The 17,310-nt window shown below is 38.3% G+C and overlaps 1 protein-coding gene across 1 annotated transcript in view; it reads left to right on the forward strand.

Moving 5' to 3' along the window:
- The window catches only part of LOC134538612 (hemicentin-2-like), a 331,364-nt gene that overhangs the window by 132,638 nt on the left and 181,416 nt on the right, over positions 1-17,310 (forward strand). Inside the window, exon 3 of the mRNA XM_063380043.1 lies at positions 4,277-4,603. Within this exon, the coding sequence (XP_063236113.1) occupies positions 4,277-4,603 (327 nt within the window). The remainder of the gene's footprint in view (positions 1-4,276; positions 4,604-17,310) is intronic.

Genomic DNA, 17,310 nt, shown 5'->3' on the forward strand with positions numbered 1-17,310 from the left:
ACCTGACTCATGGAAACCATCAATTCCCTATTCTCATGAAGTACGTAAACCAAAATTTATAATTAATTTCTAGTCACTGCTTTATTTATTTTACTCTCAGTTATTTTATTTTTTATGTGCGGATTTAATAATCCTGTAGACGTATATTTGAGTAATATAAGTCACTAGTAGTAAAAATTCCTCTAGTTTTGATTGAAATCATGAAGCAGGCTGAGAAAGTACACATTAAAGCTAGTAAAACTAACCTTGAATGTAACTCTGTGGATTTAATTTTGTTGTTCAAAAGATAATTTAAATGGACGTCTTCTGAGTATCTCAGGGGAAAGTATCTCAGGGTTACCATGGCTGTGCTGCGGGCTCCGTGCGTCAGGGTGTCACAGGGGCGGGATATGTTGCCGGGGTTTTTTTGTATGCTGCGTGTTGCAGTGGATAAGTTTACGGTGTGGTAATGTGCGTGCTTTTGTTTGCGTGTGGTAGGGTGTATAAGAGACACGATATGTTACCGGGCTTAACATGGATGATCTGTGGGCAGCGTGTGACTGGATATTTTTTACATTAATGATAAGGGTGTGCTGCGAGATGCATGTGGCAGAGTGTTTAAGGGGTATGGAATAATTATGGGGTTATCAAGGATATACTTTTGGCTACGTGTGATAGTGGATATGTTTACGATGTGGTTATGAGTGTGCTGCGGGCATAATATTTGTTGGGGATATCACAGTTGTGCTACACGCTGTTTGCGACTGGGTGTATCAAGGGTAGGATATTATGTTTCATGGTCTATCACGAATGTGTAACACACTGCCGCAGGCAGTGTGTCAGGGGTAGAATATGTTTCCTTGGCTATCACAGGTGTGTGGCGGGTTACATGTGGCAAGGTATCTCAGGGGCAGTATATGTTTCCTTGGCTATCACAAGTGTGTGGCAAGTTGCATGTGGCAAGTTATCTCAGGGGCAGTATATGTTTCCTTGGCTATCAGAAGTGTGTTGCAGGTTGCATGTGGCAAGGTATCTCAGGGGCATTATATGTTTCCTTGGCTATCACAAGTGTGTGGCAAGGTGTCTTAGGGGCAGGAGATGTATCTTTGGCCATCACAGGTGTGTTGCAGGTTGCATGTGGCAAGGTATCTCAGGGGCTGTATATGTTTCCTAGGCTATCATAGGTGTGTTGCAGGTTGCATGTGGCAAGGTATCTCAGGGGCAAAATATGTTTCCGAGGCTATCACCAGTGTGTGGCGGGTTACATGTGGCAAGGTATCTCAGGGGCAGTATATGTTTCCTTGGCTATCACAAGTGTGTGGCAAGTTGCATGTGGCAAGTTATCTCAGGGGCAGTATATGTTTCCTTGGCTATCAGAAGTGTGTTGCAGGTTGCATGTGGCAAGGTATCTCAGGGGCATTATATGTTTCCTTGGCTATCACAAGTGTGTGGCAAGGTGTCTTAGGGGCAGGAGATGTATCTTTGGACATCACAGGTGTGTTGCAGGTTGCATGTGGCAAGGTATCTCAGGGGCAGTATATGTTTCCGAGGCTATCACCAGTGTGTTGCGGGTTGCATGTGGCAAGGTATCTCAGGGGCAGTATATGTTTCCGAGGCTATCACCAGTGTGTTGCGGGTTGCATGTGGCAAGGTATCTCAGGGGCATTATATGTTTCCTTGGCTATCACAAGTGTGTGGCAAGGTGTCTTAGGGGCAGGAGATGTATCTTTGGCCATCACAGGTGTGTTGCAGGTTGCATGTGGCAAGGTATCTCAGGGGCTGTATATGTTTCCTAGGCTATCATAGGTGTGTTGCAGGTTGCATGTGGCAAGGTATCTCAGGGGCAAAATATGTTTCCGAGGCTATCACCAGTGTGTGGCGGGTTACATGTGGCAAGGTATCTCAGGGGCAGTATATGTTTCCTTGGCTATCACAAGTGTGTGGCAAGTTGCATGTGGCAAGTTATCTCAGGGGCAGTATATGTTTCCTTGGCTATCAGAAGTGTGTTGCAGGTTGCATGTGGCAAGGTATCTCAGGGGCATTATATGTTTCCTTGGCTATCACAAGTGTGTGGCAAGGTGTCTTAGGGGCAGGAGATGTATCTTTGGCCATCACAGGTGTGTTGCAGGTTGCATGTGGCAAGGTATCTCAGGGGCAGTATATGTTTCCGAGGCTATCACCAGTGTGTTGTGGGTTGCATGTGGCAAGGTATCTCAGGGGCAGTATATGTTTCCTCGGCTACCACCAGTGTGTGGCGGGTTACATGTGGCAAGGTATCTCAGGGGCATTATATGTTTCCTTGGCTATCACAAGTGTGTGGCAAGTTGCATGTGGCAAGTTATCTCAGGGGCAGTATATGTTTCCTTGGCTATCAGAAGTGTGTTGCAGGTTGCATGTGGCAAGGTATCTCAGGGGCATTATATGTTTCCTTGGCTATCACAAGTGTGTGGCAAGTTGCATGTGGCAAGTTATCTCAGGGGCAGTATATGTTTCCTTGGCTATCAGAAGTGTGTTGCAGGTTGCATGTGGCAAGGTATCTCAGGGGCATTATATGTTTCCTTGGCTATCACAAGTGTGTGGCAAGGTGTCTTAGGGGCAGGAGATGTATCTTTGGCCATCACAGGTGTGTTGCAGGTTGCATGTGGCAAGGTATCTCAGGGGCTGTATATGTTTCCTAGGCTATCATAGGTGTGTTGCAGGTTGCATGTGGCAAGGTATCTCAGGGGCAAAATATGTTTCCGAGGCTATCACCAGTGTGTGGCGGGTTACATGTGGCAAGGTATCTCAGGGGCAGTATATGTTTCCTTGGCTATCACAAGTGTGTGGCAAGTTGCATGTGGCAAGTTATCTCAGGGGCAGTATATGTTTCCTTGGCTATCAGAAGTGTGTTGCAGGTTGCATGTGGCAAGGTATCTCAGGGGCATTATATGTTTCCTTGGCTATCACAAGTGTGTGGCAAGGTGTCTTAGGGGCAGGAGATGTATCTTTGGCCATCACAGGTGTGTTGCAGGTTGCATGTGGCAAGGTATCTCAGGGGCTGTATATGTTTCCTAGGCTATCATAGGTGTGTTGCAGGTTGCATGTGGCAAGGTATCTCAGGGGCAAAATATGTTTCCGAGGCTATCACCAGTGTGTGGCGGGTTACATGTGGCAAGGTATCTCAGGGGCAGTATATGTTTCCTTGGCTATCACAAGTGTGTGGCAAGTTGCATGTGGCAAGTTATCTCAGGGGCAGTATATGTTTCCTTGGCTATCAGAAGTGTGTTGCAGGTTGCATGTGGCAAGGTATCTCAGGGGCATTATATGTTTCCTTGGCTATCACAAGTGTGTGGCAAGGTGTCTTAGGGGCAGGAGATGTACCTTTGGCCATCACAGGTGTGTTGCAGGTTGCATGTGGCAAGGTATCTCAGGGGCTGTATATGTTTCCTAGGCTATCATAGGTGTGTTGCAGGTTGCATGTGGCAAGGTATCTCAGGGGCAAAATATGTTTCCGAGGCTATCACCAGTGTGTGGCGGGTTACATGTGGCAAGGTATCTCAGGGGCAGTATATGTTTCCTTGGCTATCACAAGTGTGTGGCAAGTTGCATGTGGCAAGTTATCTCAGGGGCAGTATATGTTTCCTTGGCTATCAGAAGTGTGTTGCAGGTTGCATGTGGCAAGGTATCTCAGGGGCATTATATGTTTCCTTGGCTATCACAAGTGTGTGGCAAGGTGTCTTAGGGGCAGGAGATGTATCTTTGGCCATCACAGGTGTGTTGCAGGTTGCATGTGGCAAGGTATCTCAGGGGCTGTATATGTTTCCTAGGCTATCATAGGTGTGTTGCAGGTTGCATGTGGCAAGGTATCTCAGGGGCAAAATATGTTTCCGAGGCTATCACCAGTGTGTGGCGGGTTACATGTGGCAAGGTATCTCAGGGGCAGTATATGTTTCCTTGGCTATCACAAGTGTGTGGCAAGTTGCATGTGGCAAGTTATCTCAGGGGCAGTATATGTTTCCTTGGCTATCAGAAGTGTGTTGCAGGTTGCATGTGGCAAGGTATCTCAGGGGCATTATATGTTTCCTTGGCTATCACAAGTGTGTGGCAAGGTGTCTTAGGGGCAGGAGATGTATCTTTGGCCATCACAGGTGTGTTGCAGGTTGCATGTGGCAAGGTATCTCAGGGGCAGTATATGTTTCCTCGGCTACCACCAGTGTGCGGCCAGGTGTCTGAGGGGCAGTATATGTTTCCTGGCTACCACCAGTGTGTGGCGAGGTGTCTCGGGGCAGGAGGCCTGAGGGGTGTCCCGGGTGTGCAGGCGCGCCGCAGGTGCTGGGCAGGACCTCCCCGGACGGGGAGGAGGTGGTGGTGGCGCGCGGACAGGACGCGCTGCTGCGGCTGACGGTGTGCGCGGACCCGCGGCCCCGGCGCGCCGCCTGGGAGTGGGGCGGGCTGCAGCTGGAGGCGGGCGCCGACCTGGGCCGCTACCAGGCCGACGAGCTGCTGCAGCGGCCCGAGCGCGAGGACTGCTTCGAGGCGCGGCTGCACGTGCGCCAGGCCGACAAGTCCGACGCGCGCAGCTACCGCCTGGCCGTGGAGAACGAGCGCGGCGCCGACCGCCTGGCGGTGCGGCTCGTCGTGCAAGGTCAGTGCGTCTCGCCAGCCCGCGCAGATGCTTCACGGGTGCCCCTGAGTTCACGTCACATTTTTTTTTTTTATAAAACACAAATAATAAATTAATTATTTACGGAGTGGCATTATTAATGCATTAAACTAATTTTGATAGAAAACACAAGTTTTTGATTCAAAATTGTACCATTTTAATTAATTTAATTTCAATTCCTGTGTGAATTTTTAGGACACCCTATGTTTTCACACTTATAATATTTTTTTATCCGTACTTTATAAGAAACGTAAGATACTATGTTACATTAACCACATTTTTAAAGAGAGACCTTTTAAAAGAATTTTAAGTATTTAGTGCCTAATTTTATCTACACAACTATTATCTTCCCTAAAATATTTGAATTTTTTAACATATTGTATGTATATCTTTGTTTTGTATGCCACTATAAATAACGTCAGACGGCGGTCACGTTCAATTGTTTATAAGTACATTTTGCTTAAAAGGGGACTTTTATATTATGCTTCTGGTATACAGAGAAAACTAAGAAATATATTTAAATATGTCTAACAAGTTTATACAACGTGAAATATTAGTTTTTAGTGAATCATTTGTGTTTAAACATTAAAGAGAATATTATGTTTATCCTTTACGAGAAAATTAAAATGTTTTGGTCATAAAAGGATTAATGAATAGGATGCGGCAGACTGAGAACGACATCGAAGGAAAACTAGATGAAAAGAAAATTAACTCTTCGAAGAACACTAAACAAAAATATGGAAAACCTACGTTTCCCCCTAGGACATCCTATATAGGGTTCACATCTAGGTGACGATAATAAAGTTGTATAATTAATGTTTTAATCGTGTCAGAAACAATTAATCTTCTTGGAGCCAACCACAGGTAAACTGAATGGGTTAAGGGTGTTGGGTTGCAACGATGCAGGAGGGATGAGTTGCCTCAGCCTCTCGTTGTAGCTCTTCACTTACCTCCGGTCACGATGAAATGACGTATCCAATTCCCAATGCCAGGTGGCCGCCCTAATTCAGTCCTGCCCGTATCACGTAGTATACACTGGTCCCAAAAGTTATTATAAATAGCGTGTAGTATATTTTCACAGGAAATAATTGCGTGAGTAATCTGTCAGAATCAGCAGATTTAGTCAATTACGTGTGCGTTGAATTACGAATGGAAATTCAAGTGTCACGGGCTTAAGAACAATAGGATATAATCTAAAGACGCATTCTTGGTTTCAACACGTTTTCAGCCTTAACAAATATTTGAAAAATTATGTCTTGCACGTTAAGCATAAAACATATTTGAGTAAAAAGTATGAAATAAAATTTCTTCTTGCAAAAGTATGTTTACTTGAGAAATCTTTTTGTGTATCATTTTTTCGTATTGGCTAAAGCTGTAAAAAAAATTTTTAATATATTATATAATTTTTAGTATCCTTGCTAGTAACGAAGGAAAATAAATAAATTCTTAAATGTAAACATTTATGCTGGAAATACTGATGAAACTAGTATTACGACTTTCGGTACCTATAATACTTATTATAATGCATTTTTAACGAAGTAGTTCGTTCATTAAGCTCAGATAATAAAAGCCGTACGAGATTTTATAACTTCAAAACCGCATACCAATTTGCGCCAGCATGGCACACAATATCGGATGGTTATCTTGGCAATAAACATTTTAATAGTTCACATAAAATTTTTCTTCTCCCCAGTTTTGTGGGCAATGCATATATAGAGAGAGATAGCGAGAGATAGAGAGAGCTGAAATACTTCGCTCCGGAAGTCTACAGGCAGAACAATCTCGAACTGCTCATTAAACATATCCCTCCTCGTGGGTACGCCACTGCCACGCCTCGAACGATAAAAAAAAATAATATAATCATGGAAAACAACTTTTAAAAAATCTCATCTGAATTTATAAAAACCTGAAAGTGGACCTGAAACCAAATCCGCCATATTTTTAAGGACTTTGACATTCCCATATTTAAAAAAAAAAAAAAGCATTACAGTGTCAGTATTATGGCAAGGTAATAATTATAGAAAGTCTGGATTAAGATTCTAACGTGAATGAGAAGTCAAAAATGTAGTAGCCGTTGCCATAGAGACGAATAAAGCATCAACAATGCAAAGGCCGTTGTTAAGTAGATAATCCGGAAAATGTGCTCCAAATACGCTAAAAAAATAAAAACTCAATGCAATAAAGATCAAATACGAATTTCGAGTAAAATCGCTTCGAGGTGCTAACGGACCCATTTGGAGAATCCACGTATTAAATTTCACTGCCCCAGGCCTCACCGTCTATGCTCAAGGTGAGATACAGGCAGACAACTCAGGGGCAGGATATGTTACCAGGGTTATCACGGCTGCGTTGCGGGTTGCGTACCGCTGAGTACGTCAGGGCAGGATGAGAGATAATTTGAAAGACTTTAATTTGATTATTAATAACACAAGGCTGGTGTGTGCCTTAACATTTTTAATCAGAATTAGGTGTTCGGAATTAGTTTTCAATTAGCGTTAGTATGAATAATGACAGAAATTGTCGTATTAAGTTTATAAAACTGATAAAATGTTTTTTTTCTCTATAAAGAGTTGTAGTTTGTACCGTGGTTTATTATAATTTGCAGGTAATTCATATTAATATGAATGCCAATACAGTTCGGCTGCACACTTACATGTAGATTTGTAGGAAATCAAACGCTCTATCGATTGGTGCAGTCGTATTTTGTTGTCGCTTTAGTTTATGTGTAATAATAATTATTAGCGTTCTTGTACGATAACGTAGTTAAAATCTGGGAAAAATCAATTTGTGAAACATCTCCGGATGAAACAATTTTCGAAAATATTTTTTTATGCATTTTATTGTTGCTTTCCAGTATAGATTTGATTTCCAAAGTTTGGTCATTAGGAACTGATGTATGTGTATGTATGTATAAAGAGCTACCGTGAAACATTATAAAAAGTTTTGTACAAGGCTTTGTACAGAACATATATAAAATACACCTTTTAATCTGCCGCTATAAAATATTTTGTTGAAGTTGTATGGAAAAGCGAACAAAAGTAAACAATTGAAACTGTTTTATTTTTTTTGTTTTTTTACCTGCTTGTTCCAGTTTTGAAAGGAAATTATTTGTTGGTTACACTATGACGAAAAGTAAGGATCCGTAAAAGAAATTTTTTTCAGTAGCGAGTCATTTTTAAACTTAGCATTTTCAATAAGACAGTATAGTTACTTTTCTTGATTTCCTGGCCACTTGACAAAATGTAAAATTTAGTATGTTTGATTAATTACATGCAGAAATCGACCATTATCTTTTTCAAAGGTTGGTTTGGAAATTTTTTCGATAATCTGGAATGGACTGTTAGTTACCCTTATAGTGGTATTAATAATACTGGGAATAACAAAACAATCATTTAATGTACAATCGAGGCTTCTCTATCAAATTTTACGCTTAATTATGTTGATTCAAACATTTAATCGGTTTTCCTATTGAATCGTAGGGATTGGATAACTTGTCAACTTTACACGTTTGTCAACTGTTCAGACAATAATTTTTTTTACTCATTTCGGCCATCGTCACGACTTGTTATTTTGTTTCAACTGAGCAGGCTACATGGAAATGCAATTACAATAGCTACAACTGTAGCCAGGTCCCTGCGGTAGGTTTATTATTCAATGTTAAGTAATATTCTTACAGCAACATACGAACCCAATGCGTTGCTGTAACTAAATTTTGTGGTTTCCCTTAGCGATGTGGGCTGTGTCTGGAACTAGTAATATTTGTTTAGCGGAGGATCCGATTTTTCATAAGTTAATACGGATTTCGTTTTTATGTTTCGTTATGCACCTTATCTTGAAATTGTGGAACAGTTTAATTTAAATTTAATTCATTTATCAAAAGTGTAATTTGACCCGTTTTTATTTATTCGTGCAAAAATAGTATTTTTTTTTTCTATGCAAAACCTACAGTTCTACTCCAGGCTTGATCATATTGTGCACAATTGGCATTAAAAATAAGAGGATAATCACAGTCAAGCAGAGGTTTAAAAAAAATTCTATACCCGTCCTCTTAATTGAAGCCTCTTTACTATGCGTAAAAGCGCGACTCGTGTATATGGATATGTATATTATGTATATACGAGTTTTTTTTAATGATCCAATGGTACTTACTTTCCGGACACGCCTGGTACTTTACAATTTGTCTATTTGCTTGATGGTCGGAAGGTTATGACGTATAACTGTCAAGCAATATGTTTTCACTAGTCGTTTAATTTAATAAATTGAAAATCTCCAAACGTTTTTCATTGGCTATGAGCTAAAAAAAACTATTTTTGAAAGTAGTGCGATTATACATTTAAAATTATTCATGAAAACAAACTAAATTATTGAGTTACCTTAAGCATTTGCTGTGGTATATTTAAATATTCATGCATGTGTAAATTTATACACCAATTAGTAAAAACACGTCAAAATCAACGGAAAACTTACCAAAAATATCAAAAATTCAACACTTTGATAGTTGTTTTTTTACTTCAGAAAAATGGTAAAACTACGCCAACGCATGTATGTGTAAAATTACACTAAAATCAGTAGATACTTTGCCGCTGCTTACATTTTGTGTAAACTAAAAAACATTTTTACAACATACTTTGACAGGAAATTTAATTTTGGGCGTTTGACACTTAGGCACTAACTTGATGAAGACGGATTGAGTGCTCCAACAAGATGGACGATATTTTTGTTGTGTTAATTTTTATGAACTTGCAAATAGCATTCCATGAATATGTGATATCAAATTAGTGTTGAAAATTGCATGCAAAAAAATTGTGTTAAAACCCATTTTATAACTTAATGGGGAACTATTTATGCACAGTTGTAAAACCTCCGGTATGGGAAACATTATTGAACTATTATTATTCTTTGCTTGGTTCCAAATAGTTTCTGATATTATTTTTAAAAATAATATTCAAAATTTTATATTCAAGGGTGCCAATTTCCTGAAATAATAACTTGGAGAAAAGTTACAAAAAATGTTTTCATCTTGTTTTACCTCAAAAAAATTACCCCTGCCGGGCGTTTCCCGTGTTTTGCGAGAACATCACGTATATTGAAAAAACAAACAGGCACAACTCACCATGTTGATTTGTTTTTCGTTTATTCTTCATTACTTTTATTCAAAGGATTTTTCTAAAATATTCTCGATATCTCCCCTTGAATTTATTGTTCTGTCACAAATATTTTTAAACAGATATTCGCTTTGTAAAATAACATGTGTGTATAGAGGGACGCAAGTCTTTGTAATTATCATCACATGCGCGCCCTTTAACACCCGTGATTTTAAAATAAAATAATATATATGTTTACAATATTTGTGCACTGTTAGAATATTTCACCTTTAATAACAAAAGAACGCTGGTTTAAAATTATCCAGGGATCGTCATAAATGCATCATTACCTTCGTACATTTACACATACAAAGTTCACTTTCTTTAAATATGAACCCACCATAATAATATCGGTCTATAAGGAAAACATTAAAAACCCGGCTAAGACTCTTGCAAAAGCACACTTATTTCTTCCACGTGTGCATTTACCCTGTTTATGATGATAAACAGAATACGGAAGTAGAAATAAGGCGCAGTTTCTACGGAGATCAAGTTATGTGAAATTACAAAGAACGCTATGTTTATTTTAGGATGATTCGTATTTTAAAAGTCTGTACATTAACTGTAATTTGTAACAGCGTGGCAGACAACAAATTCAAGGTACGTTTTGAGTTGAAATTTTAGAAATAGCCCTTACGAAAAACGAATGACGAAAAGAATAAAAACTCAGCATGGCTGGTGAGAACGAGCCTTAAGGTCGACGACAATAATAACTAGTTTACAAATTAGGGCTTAATGGCTTCTTGACACAGAAAGTTCGTTAGAGTCGATGAGGAAGGGTGGTGAGATGATAATGGGGGTTTGACGGGGTGAATAGGTGGGGGAAACGGGAGTAATCAGAGAAAAAACTAATCGGTGATTTCACCACGTTTCCCGTTAGCGGGAAGCATAAACAATTTTCTTTTGTTTTAATTTTTGGTTCATTGGTAAATTTTGTTCACAAACGAGCCAACTAGCTCTGATTAATTGAGCTGTTATTTAAAACTAGTTAGTTGTACGGCGCCTAAGGCGCCCCGTTGAAAAATGATGATTATAACGAACCCTTTGATTTGATAACATTAATTTTCTTTTAAAACTGTGAAAATGAAAATTATTTCTGATATACATTAAATGATAAAAACAAATATTTTTTTTTAATGAAAAACCTTTTGAAAAACTACACTGCTTGTGAATTGTCCTGAAAAAAAATATTTAATGATTTATTCAGACATACGTGATTAAAATTGATTTTCAGCGATAAAAGGAATATTTACTAATTTTGCAAAGTTAATTAATCAAATTCTAAAAGTAAAAAAATGTTTAAAAAATAAAATAATTTAAAATATTTTTTTTTTTAACTTCTAGTGCCATGTTTAGGTGAAATATTCAAATGCACGTCTTAACACATATGTAAAATATGAAAGTTAATTGTGTGTAAAACAGTGAGTGTGGCTACCTCAGACTCCTGTTTGGTGACTTCTCGCCAAACGGTAGGCGCTATCTTACAGCGTTACTGAGTCGGTCAGTAAGTCACTGGTGAGCATCAATACGCTATACTACTGCAGTACCCGGCGTTGCCCGGGCCTATCAATTTACAAAGTTAAAAACTAAACTGTTATTAGCGCCGTTAGTTCGATTTTTTAAATTTTCAAAATTTTGGGTGTTGACCTCCTAGGGTGGGGGAGGATGGAAGCGAGGTAGCCTACCCCCGTGTAAATTTTCCACCATGCCCCGGCGTTAGCGGATACACAAAACGCATGGTTATTGCCCATAGTTCAAAGGTAGTGTTTTTTTGGTCCTATGACCCTCCCCCCTAATCCTTTAAGGTTATAGTCATGTAATTATTGTATTGTCATCCGGATTACATATATTTGCAAAGTTTCAAATCCATACGACATTTAGTAGTAGGTTAAAATTAAAAAAAGAGAATTTTATTACATAGTTACAAGTGAATATTATTTTTTATAAATTCCTTGAAATACACTACAATATCAATTTTCAGAGTACCGAAAATATCGGGGGCAATTTACCCCCCCCCCCCCCCCTTTCCTCCACAAAGGTGATCCGATGGTGCTCGAAGGCCCCGGAAGCATGTCAAAATTAACATACTTTAATTCTCCCGACTTCCCAAAAATTGCGGGCAATTAAACTCTCCCATGAGGGAGAGGGTGGGTTTTGAGGTACCCTAATGGCTCGGAAACACTCCCATTAGAAAAAAAAAACAATTTTTTTAAATTTGTGAAATTTTGTGGTTTTGACCCCCTCCCCCTCCACCTTTTGAGGGGGACAGTTGACTTCGAGCAAATTTGCAACCATGCCCTGGACACATTGATATATAAAAGCATGGTTATTTCCAAAAGCACGAAAGTAGTTGTTTTTTGTTCCTATGACCCTCCCCCTTATCACTTAAGGTTATAGTCATGTAATTATTGTACTGTCATCAGGATTACATATACTACCAAAGTTTGAAATCGATACAAAGATTAGAAGAAGGTTAAAATCTTTTTGCAAGATTTTATTGCATAGTTACAAGTGAAGCTAATAAAAGCGTGTTAAAAAGGCTTATTTCACCGCCATTTAATACACTTAAATAATGTTCTGTACTTTTACAAAATATTAGTTTGCATACTAGTTGCCAGGAAATAAGTTTTATGATACTACAAGAAAAATATTGTAACTTGTACAACACATCTATAGTTTTTTTATGTATAAACTAATTTTTGATATAATACTGGTTATGTCTTACTAAAATAGGCATATAATTATAAATTTCAATTGATGATTCATTCAAGCACAATATTTTCAAACCGTGGAAAAGATAATCGGATAGTCTTTAACGGGACTTTTTTTTGGCTTTATCAACCTTATTAATGTGCACAGTTAATACTGGAAAAGCTATTCAGGGAACGGTGTACAAACGGCTTTAACCGTTGCATGAATGCGCGGGTGGGAATCCGAACCCAGTATTACTGCGTACACTTATCAATAATGTAGTGAATCAGTTGTTTTCACGGAAATGTGCAAACGTACAAATATATCTGTGATTTTTTTTCCATAAATATTTCTGATCGATGGAGAGAGCGGTTCATCCGGGCTTGGCGGATTTGAAGGGGGGGGGGGGGAGGGAAGGTTAGTCTTAGTTCTCCTCGCAATTATCGCGAGCAGCGGGGCGTGAGTGTGTCCCGTCACCACGAAAACACCGAGGCCCACCCCCCGTTTCTCACAACCACCACCCCTCCCCTTCTCACCCCTTCCTTTTTTTGAAAAGAATAAACCTAGCATCCCAACACTCTTCAGTCCTTACCCTGTAAACCCGGCTCCGCCTACATCACACACGCCCGCCCGTGCCTTGCCGCTGAATAATTCATCCCGGAGCTTTATCCCCGCTCTCCCTTCCTCCGTCGGCCTTAACTTCCTCGTTTTTACACAACTATTCCCTTCCCCTCTCCCTCTTCTTTTATCCCTACCCCTCCCTCCCCCCTCCCCAGGCACGTGCCGCCCGGCCCGCGAGGCTTAAACGCCACCACGGGACACTGTTCCTGACGCCACCGCGCCTGTCGTTCTATTTCACCAGACGGACAAGATACGGAGCAAAGTTTTTCCTGGAGGATCCATGGAAAATGTACGATTTAAAAAAATACAGTAAACAAATAAATATTATGCTAACTTAGGGACGCGCGTTACCAGTTGTGCTTCTACAGGTTACGTTTTCCTCGCGGCGTCTGTCTCTGTTCCGCTCTCGGACCGGAAGTCAAGATGTTATACCTTTGCTCGATACATGCCTATGGTTTTTTTTTGCATCCAATAAACACGTTGTTTTTTTTTTTCCTCTCGAGAGAATACTGAGCATTTCTTGCGATAATTGGCGCATAATTATATATTTTCAATTTATGTTTCATTCAAGCATAATATTTTCAAACAATGGAAAAGATAATCTGATACTCTATAGCCGGACTTTATTTTGCTAATACGGATCCAGTAATACTGTGAACACAATTTTGTAGTGGTACCGTTATTTTAATGTAAATGTATAAATTTACAAATGTCTGTAAACTTATATGAATATTTCTGTTCCATTTACAAAAAAAAATACATTGTAGCGTCTATTCAAGAGGCATTATCTCTCGAAATTTCTTTGAAAGAAATGTTATATTTTTCTCCAGAAGTAGATCATATATTCGTAGAAGACGTAATGAAGTAGCCTTCCGTGAATAATTTAACCTGCACATCATTACAAAGAACAAATATTGAAGGGTTCGACAAGGAAACATTGGCCAACGCTTTTGGTAGATCTGCAGGAAAATATTTTTAACAAACGTTTCTTTTATCTGTTATAATATGTATATATGATGTCTTCGTGAATTAAATTGAGCACAAACCTGTACGAGCTGCACTGGAGAGTCACATAAATTCTTTGACTTTATGTTCATCCACGTACAGATGATTCATCACAAGTTTCTAGTGTAATCCGTCAGTTCTAGCTGAAAATAACGAGTGGACGTGCTTCCTATCTGCATTTAATGATGCACTGTTCTAATTAATAGAACTTTAACACTGACTGACAGCGTACAATTGAAACCTGTGGGTTTAGAAGCATGAAATTGTGCATAGGAGTTCCTTATATAACTAAGGTGATCCCTAAGAAAGGAATTATTGGAAAATTCATCACTTAATGTGGTTAAATAGAAGATAAAAGTTTGCATGGAAGTTCGTCGTATCTGCAGTTAGAAATATGGAAATTAGTGATTATGCTTCTGTTTATGAATAAAAGTCGGTTGTATCTAACATTTGAGAAAAAATTTGATGGTTTCTGAGGTATAGCCGATGGGAAATCCCATGGGTTTCACGGCTAGTTAACAATAATTCGTGATTCGCAGCCTCTTCCATAAATATACAACCAAACAACAGCTTACTTCTACTAAAAACACCCATTGTTGCTACAGCACATGACTGCAACGTACTGCCCGAAATACTTTAAAAATAAGGGATAAAAAAAGCCGCACACTAAATCATTTTTTGTAAATAGAACTGAAATCATCTTGGAAAATTACAGATATTTATTCATTTGTACATTTACATGTTCGCAGTTATATTTGACTAGGATTCTTACCCTAGCATTTATGCTTTAACTCGTACCAGTATCTATTATAGTAAAAGTTATTTGTAAACCTGCATAGCTTTCCAGTATTGACTGCGCATTTTTATAAGCATAATAAAACAAAATAAATTCAAATTGTGGTAAATTTTAAGTATCTATTCAATGGTTAATAAATGTATGCTTGTTTAACCTGAATCAAAATGTAAAATTATGCACCAATTTTCGTTAAGTACGACAAGAAATGTATTTTATAAATGCAAATCAACCTTACGGTGTTGTACAAATTATTTTTTTTTCCTGTAGAATTATGATCTATTTCTTGACAACCGGTTTCCAAAGAAATCTTTCGTAAACGAAAAGAATATATACATAGATAAACGAATATATATATATATCTGTGTGTGACAATAAACGTTTGGAGTAAAAAAAACCTTTGCGTTTGACGCAAGCACACATCGAATTGCGATCATCGCTAACAGTAGACGGGCGGAGGATGACGTATCTGTTTGGTACAACTAAATAAAGCACACATAGTGAACATGAAAAGGAAGAGATAGTCCAACGTTTGTCATATTAAAAAGGATGGGGTATTTATGTTCTAAGACAATTTTTCAAGCTTCGTAAATGACAAGTAAAACTGGAAAAAAAAATCGCTTGAAATGTTTTAGCTGGTTTCAGGATTAAACACTGGGTTTGTTGTTCAAATATTAAAAATATAATGAGAACGTATTTTTTTAAATTGTTTATTATTTAAACAAGTTTTAAATTTATAAAAAAATACACATCCTACTTTGCATATCTTTATTTGAATAAAGACGAACGAAAGGAACGTACGCCTTGGACTGCATCCTGTTAAATTTCCGTTGCATGGTGCGTGCGCATTATTTTTTTTTTGTATTCTAAAATTTCACAAAAAAAGATACTAAAACTGAATCTGTCAGTCCAGGGAGGTCTTCAGTTTTTAAACAGGAAAATTTTAGTTTCGCCTTTAAATACATATACATAATAAAAGTTATTTTTTTTTCAAACATATTACTGTCCAATGCTTGTAATCCCACGAAAGTATAGATATAGGTCCTTTATTTTTCCACAAAGTTTTTCTAAACAATACGGCCTTAAAGGATTTTGTAAAATGAACAGAGTCGTTATTTCCTTCCTGTTAATATAATTTAAAAGGAATTAAGAATCCTTATTTCGGATTACAAATACATTAAATTGGAACCAAAAAACACACGCAAGACACTGTAATTTTTAATATAAATTTTTTGGCTTGTGTTTTGCCTAGTGGTTGGGCGGGCCACAAGTTTGATGTAAAGCCGGGTTGGGAATTAGTAAGATGAGGAAAATTCCCCTCTTTGGTTATGGGTTGTGTGTTGCGTTGTTCCTTTCTCACTATCCTGCGAAAGGCAACGGCCGACCACGACAGAATATCCTTGCCACGATAATCTCGCAGCTTCCCCCACTGTGGCGTACTGATCAGTCAGGACTCATTATCATCATCATCATCATCATCATCATCATCATCATCATCATGTTTGCTCGTGGCCAACCCGCTTGTGAGCGCTAGCGTGGCTGTGCGATTAAAAGTTTCTGTTTTTCCAATGGTCGAAATGGCTCAGATAAACTTCTTGTAACGTGAATCAACAGCAAGTAACTAATAGACTACTACAGTCCAAGGGTGAATCCAGGGGGATAACGGGATAGGTTCCTTCCCCCCCCCCCCTTTTTTTCCTTAAAAAAAGAGCAAAATATATTATACAAGGAGCAAGGAGCTGTAGTTAAAAGAAATTTTATCAAAATATTGTTCAAAACATTTAATGACTCGTGTTCTTCCTTTTTTTATTTTTTTTATTGTATGGCAACATGGACCCTCTTGCACAACGAAAAAAGATAAATTACAAATCAACCCCTTTTTTTAGTTTACATTTTTGAGCTGGATACGCTCTTGGGATAGACATGATGTAACTGAATTTCTCATTAAAATTAAGGGCAGCATAAGCAGGGTATGTAAAGGAGGTAGATCCTTCGGTGGACATAGATCCAGAAATGTTTATATTTATTACTACAGTACATCACCGCAGGGACGAACTTTCCTCCTACTCTTAAGACACATTCCAAATTATGAGACTTTCTAAACATGTACATTGAACTGACCCCAAATATTGGCTTACATCATAAAATTTCCCGCAAGAAATGTTTCTCAGTGTTCGATTAATCAGAGATAGTGTTTTTTAATCCAGTTTGGTTATTAAGATGTTAATATTTTCACTGGAAATAAATAAATAAAAACATTTCAAAAATATATCATCAAATCTTATTGAGGAAGATCAGATCACTTTCTTTTATCTGAATGAACAAAAATAACATTATTACAAATTTAAATGAATGTACTTAATAAGGATCCAGTATGTGCATTTGTACACGTTAACAGTTCTTCAGGTTAAACATAAGCATTTCCAAACCTATGT

This window comes from Bacillus rossius, chromosome 13 (assembly GCF_032445375.1).
Source record: "Bacillus rossius redtenbacheri isolate Brsri chromosome 13, Brsri_v3, whole genome shotgun sequence".
In the NCBI taxonomy this organism is placed as follows: Eukaryota; Metazoa; Arthropoda; class Insecta; order Phasmatodea; family Bacillidae; genus Bacillus; species Bacillus rossius.